The sequence below is a fragment of the Cervus canadensis genome, chromosome 5, assembly GCF_019320065.1.
Source record: "Cervus canadensis isolate Bull #8, Minnesota chromosome 5, ASM1932006v1, whole genome shotgun sequence".
NCBI lineage: Eukaryota > Metazoa > Chordata > Mammalia > Artiodactyla > Cervidae > Cervus > Cervus canadensis.
In genome coordinates this window covers 328573-334572 of record NC_057390.1, presented here as the reverse complement: position 1 = coordinate 334572, position 6000 = coordinate 328573, and the positions used below count along the sequence as shown (strand labels likewise).

The 6000-nt window shown below is 51.5% G+C and overlaps 1 protein-coding gene across 4 annotated transcripts in view; it reads left to right on the top strand.

The window, feature by feature from the left end:
* The first annotated feature begins 316 nt into the window (after positions 1-316).
* TMEM87B (transmembrane protein 87B) overlaps positions 317-6000 on the top strand; it is a 48966-nt gene continuing 43282 nt past the window's right edge. The window contains exon 1 of one of the 4 annotated variants that reach the window (XM_043467708.1): positions 317-629. In XM_043467708.1, the coding sequence (XP_043323643.1) occupies positions 471-629 (159 nt within the window). In that variant the 5' untranslated portion in view covers positions 317-470. The other 3 variants (XM_043467707.1, XM_043467711.1, XM_043467710.1) reach the window with 3 other exon arrangements.

Here is a 6000-nt window from a genome sequence, read left to right as displayed (position 1 = left end):
CTCCAGCTCAGGTATATTCAGAACCCCGCCTCCCCTCCCACCCGCTTCCACACTCCTGCCCAACGCTGAGCCCCTCCCCTCGCCTCCTCTGCCGGCTCCCTCCCTGCCCCGCCCCACCTTCATATTTGGACCCGTCTTCCTCCCCACCCCTTTTTCTTTCCAAGCTTCTTGCCCCACCTCAAGCTCCACGCCCCGGCCAGCCCTGAGCCCCGCCCCTCGCCTCCTCTCCGGGCCCCGCCTCCCCGCCTGGCCCCACCTCCACGCTCGGATTTCCCCCCGCCCCCGCCCCTCCCCCTCACATTTCACGCTCTGGCCCCCCTCCCCCACCAACTCTCCGCCCAGGTCGGCCCTGAGCCCCGCCTCCACGTCCTATCCATACTTCCTGGGCCTGAACCCGCCTCCCGGGGCGGGCCTGCACCAGGTGCGGGCTCGCGGTGTGGCGGAGCGCCAGGTGCGGCTTCCGCGTAGAGATGGCTGCCGTCTGCCGCGACGGGGTCTGGCTCCCGCCCCGCCGCCGCTTTACCGCCGGGCGCCCGCTGCTGCGCTTCGCCCTCTGCCTCCTGTGCTGCGGCCCGGCGGCTGTGGGCGCCGTCCCCGAGGTCGGGCTCTGGACCGCGACGATCAGTGACGTAAGCGGAATGTCGGGACCGAGGCGAGGCGCATCTCAGGCCCGCGGGGTTCTCTGGGGCCCGCCGGGAGCCAGTTCCGGGCTTGTTCATCTGGCCAAGTCTGGGCGCCCGACGCGTTTCCTGGGCCTTTTGTCGCTGTGGGCAGGGAGCGCCCCCTCCTTCGGGCAGACCTGGCCTTTGGGAAAGATGAGTCAGACTTCTGTGCAGGGGGGCGGCTCTCCCTTCTGAACTCTGTTAGTAAAAATCACCTTTCCCGAAGTCCTGGCCTCTCGCTCTGCTCGGACAGGCTCTGGCTAGATCAGGCCCTTCTTTATTCAGACCTGAGCCCTGAGTCGGACACGACTGAGCGACTGAACTGAGCCCTGAACCCCTCGGCACTCCTAGCGGCATCTTTGGATTTGACCCCTCCTCATGCCGGGGTGCAGCCACAGGGCCACACCCGCGTGGCCACAGGAAGGACTTTCCAGGATTTCAGCTTCCGTATACATTTATAAAGCGTGTTCGTCTTTATTCCTCTCTTTCTCTTTCTTCCTTCCTCCCTCCCTTTTTCTTCCTTCTTCCTTCCTTCCAGAAGGGAGCAGGCAATAGTCATGCCGCTGCCTTTCCCTCTTTCTGGGTTTCTGAATTTCTCTCGGGCTCCTATCACAGTTCTGGGAGTATGTGTAATTAAAGGACATTTGCAAGGCTAGTCCGGAGGCTTGAGCCCGTGTCTTCCTTTCCAGGGCAGGCCCTTTGAGAACTTGACATCCGGTAGTTTCATGTCTCATGTTGTGGGATGAATGCCCGGGTAGAATTTTGGAAAGATTTGCCAAAGAGGGACAGGAAATCGAAAAGGCCTTACCTACCGCTTTTCTAGAGTCAGATGATTCATCCATCTCTGTTTGAGATGAATATTTTCCACATGTATAGAAGCGATGTCTGAATTCTTTTTATTATTTTTATTTCTGGCTGCGCTGGGTCTTCCTTGCTGCCTGTGGGTTTTCTCTGTTTGCTGTGAGAGGGGACTACTTTTAGTTGAGGTGCTCAGGCCTCTCATTGCAGAGGCTTCTCTTGCTATAGAGCAGGGTCTCTAGGACTGGAGCCTCAGTAGTGTGGTGAGCCTGCAGCGTATGGGATTTTCCCGGAACAGGGATCCAACCCATGTCCCCTGCGTTGGCAGGCAGATTGTTAATCTCTGGACCACCTGGGAAGTCTGGATGTCCGAATTCTAAAGGCAAAACTTACATTTTGATTTCTTCAATCAGAAAAAGAAAGTAGTGTAGGAGACTACAAATTCCTCCTATAGCACAAAAGCTACATAGAGGCTAGAGTGCTTATCCTTCTGAATCTTTAAGACCCAGTGCAACCATTTCTTCCAGGATTCTCCTGGGTTGGTGCCCTATTTTGTATACCAATCATAGGCCCTGCGTATCTCCATTATTGAATTTCTCTGAACAGTAAAAAGCAAAATTCAGAGTGTAAGGTAAGGGAGTTAGGGAAGGCGAGGTTCAGAAAAAGAAGGAGACCTGCACTTTACAGGAATAGATCACCTTTAATGAGGCGAGAAGGGGCAGCAGTCAGATTAGCGAGCTGCTGCACTAACCCAAGAGTAAGCATATGTAGGCATGTATGTGAAAAGCTACTGTCTTAAGGGGGCCTGTTCTTCTCTGAGGTTTTTCAGAGTAGTTATCTCTTAAATGGCTGGGGCAAGGAATTCTGGAGATCAGCCAGAGGCTGGACCGGCTGGGAGCTGGGCGGAATCAACCTTAATGTCCATTTTTTTTTCTTCAGGTGAGAGAGTTCTTTGTTTTGCATAGAACGGTGGGGAGGACCTAGAGGGGAGTTTTAACTCCAGGACACTTAAGGTTTCCTGCTGCTTCTGTAGTGAATGGGCAATAGCATAAACTAAGTCAGAATTAATTGGAAGTAAATTGGCTGCAAACAGACTCCTTCACCATATCTGTCAAGATCTTTGCCAAGTACACTTTGGATAGGGAGATTCCTAAAGCCATGGGGAGAAAATAACTTTGCTTCTTGTGTGAGAAAGAAAGTTTTTCTTTGGATCCCACATAATCTTTATTTTTGTTGTTTAGTCGCTAACTCATGTCTGACTCTTTTGTGATCCCATGGGCTGTAACCCCCTAGGCCCCCCTGTCCATGGGGTTTCCCAGGCAAGGATGCTAGAGTGGATTATCATTCTCTTCTCCAGGGGATCTTCCTGACCCAGGGACCGAACCCATGTCTCTTGCATTGGCAGGTGGATTTTTTACCGCTGAGCCACTAGGGAAGCCCCAGGTGATCTTTAGATCATTCAGAACAGTAGCAAGCCATAAAGCTCTTTGCAAAGGGTAGGCTGATTTTTCTTCACCTCCCCTATTTCAGTTTGTCACGACTTGTTATGGAGAACTGGAAAGGAAAGTGTAGTTTTCTTTCATTTGTCCTGCAAATTCATCCAGAAGTGGTTCTTTCGATTGTAAAGGTCAGCAGTTTAAGTGCCTGCCTACCATGTGCCATGCACTACATTGGCCATCGCTGTTGGAAGGATGTATTTTAGACACAGCCGCCTCTCTCAAGAAGCTCACACAGTGGTAGGGAGAGCAGATTCGTGGGTAGTAAATACACACATGGTGGCATTCTTGGGATATTACTGGAGCACTGAGGAAATCACCTAACCCCACTTTTTGGAGTTGGTGCCCGGCTGACTCTGAAAGGATGCGTAGATGAAGAAGGAGGCGGCGAGTATAACAGCAGCCGTGGAGAAACTCTTGGTGAGTCTGCTGACTAAAGGCAGGAGTGTTAGTTGGGATTGGACCACCATAAGCCTTCCATCCCTGAGCTTGGCCTTGAGCCTATGGCCAGGGATCTCAAACTCAAGGACCTGTGGGGGCTGAGGCAAGTCCTGTTGTGAGTGAAGCAAGGTAGGTTTGGGGCTGGTGGGTAATGCTGTGAACTGCAGATGACGTGCCACTGCTGAAGAGGGCACTTGCCATTCGGCTCTGGCTGTGGATGCTATAGGGTGGTCGACACATTTTTTTTTTTTTTTCCCCTCCCCCTCCTTTTCAGGTCGACACATTTTTATCTTTTTTGGCTGCACCGCACAGCATGTGGGGTCTTAGTTCCCCAACCAGGTGTCAGACCCTCACCCCCTGCAGGGAAAGTGCAGAATCTTAACCTCTGGACCTCCAGGGAAGTTCGTATATTTTTACTATGTCAACTAATTCAGAAAAGTTTTAAAAGGCTCCTTGTGGGCCCAACATAACCCATTTTGTAGGTTGAATTTATATGTTGGCCACCAGTAGCAACTTGGGAGTGTGAATGAGAGCAAGCCCTGGAAGAGTTTTAGACATTCCTGCTAATCACAGTGGCTGTTATCTGAGGATGAATTGTAGGCTCCAGTCTGAGCGGAGGCACCAGTAACTGCAGAAGTGTAGGCTTGAATCAGGCCAGTGGTGGCAGGAATGGAGTGGGTATTTGCTTTGTCACTCAGCCATGACTGACTCTTTGTGGCCCCCATGGACTAAAGTCTTTCAGGCTCCTCTGTCCATGGGGTTTTTGAGGCAAGAATACTGGAGTGGGTTGCCATTTCCTCCCCTGGGGGGCCTTCCCAACGCAGGGACTGAACCCACATCTCCTGCATTGGCAGGTGGATTCTTTACCACTGAGCCACCAGGGAAGCCCTTTAGGGATGGAGAGAAAGGGCTAAATCTGAGAAGTGTCTGTGAGATGAAGTAGGCGTGCCTTGGAGATGGGGTGATGGAGGTGAGAGAACAGAAGGAACCATGGCTTGAGTGATAGGGGATGGCATAACCTACGTACAGCCAAGCTGGTCAGCACAGGAACAGCTGATGAGGAGCAGAGGGGGAGGCGTCTGGTTTATGCAGGTGACTGTGGACAGTAGTGGACATCCCAGAGGGCATGACCTTTAGGTAATTGGGTATGTGGACGTGCAACTCAGAGGAGGGATCTGGACCAGGGATTTATTGATGTTGAAACTGTTGAGGAGGGATGGGATTTCCTTGGTGGTCCAGTGGTTAAGAGTGAACCTTCTAATGCAGGGGATGTAGGTTTGATTCCTGGTTGGGGAGTTAAGATCCTACATGCCTCAAGGACAAAAACCGAAAAGATAAAACAGAAGCAATATTGTAGCAAATTCAATAAAGACTTTAAAAAGAATGATCTGCATTAAAAAAAAAAAATCTTGAAAAAAACCGTCAGGGAGGGAAAAGGGTTATCAAGAAAGAACCATTTCTTCTATCAGGGTTTTCCTGTAATTCCTAACCGCTTGTTTGCTTAACTTAATCTCCTCTCACAGAATTTTTATTCTTGGGGAGGGCAGACATGGATCAAACCAGTCAATCCTAAAGGAAATTAGTCCTGAATATTCATTGGAAGGACTGATACTGAAGCTGAAACACCAGTACTTTGGCTACCTGATGTAAAGAACCTGATGCTGGGAAAGATTGAAGGCAGGAGGAGAGGGGGACGACAGAGGATGAGATGGTTGGATGGCATCATCGACTCAATGGACATGAGTTTGAGCAAACTCCAGGAGTTGGTGATGGACTGGGAAGCCTGGCGTGCTGCAGTCCATGGGGTTGCGATGAGTTGGACATGACTGAGTGACTGAACTGACTGAGGGCAGACATGAAATACTAGCTAGTACAAGATCTCATTGTAGTTGTGGTAAGGGATGTGAGGAGTGAGTCCCATGAACCTTGGAAGGGGGGGCCAGCCTGGTATGGGCCCTGGTGGAAGATGCCCTGAGGAAGGGGATTTTGAACTGGGCATTCAGGGGTCAGAAGGAAATAACTAGAGGAAGAGTAAATTTTCATGTAAGTTTTCAGGTTGACCACTAAGGTCCTGAGGGCTGGAAGGAGTATTATGTTTTTGAGGACCGGAGGGAAAGGTACAAGACAGGTGGTCTGCCCACCTGTCTTGTGGTATAGCGCAGTGGTAAAGAATCTGCCTGCCAGTACAGGAGATGCAAGAGACGCAAGTTCGATCCCTGGATCGGGAAGTCCTGGAGAAGGAAATGGCAACCCGCTTCCTTATTGGGTGGGAAATCCCATAGACAGAGGGGCCTGGTGGCCCACCGTCCATGGAGCGTGGAAGAGTCAGACATGACTGAGCGCACACAGAGAGGGTGGTACACCACAGCTCAGAGAGAGGCCAGCTGTTTCATCAAGGGTGTGTTTATGTTGATGCCAGGAGAGCAGGCGCAGACGCACACACACGCAGCCCTCCCTCAGCTCCTGTGTCCTGCTGGCCTCAGCCTGTGAGCCTTGTGGGGCCTCACGTCCGCTGCAGGGAGTAGGTCACGTGGGACAAGGCTCTAAGCCAGGCAGTGATGGGACCAGGTTTATGGGTTGCTTTGTTTTTCCTCTTTTTGACC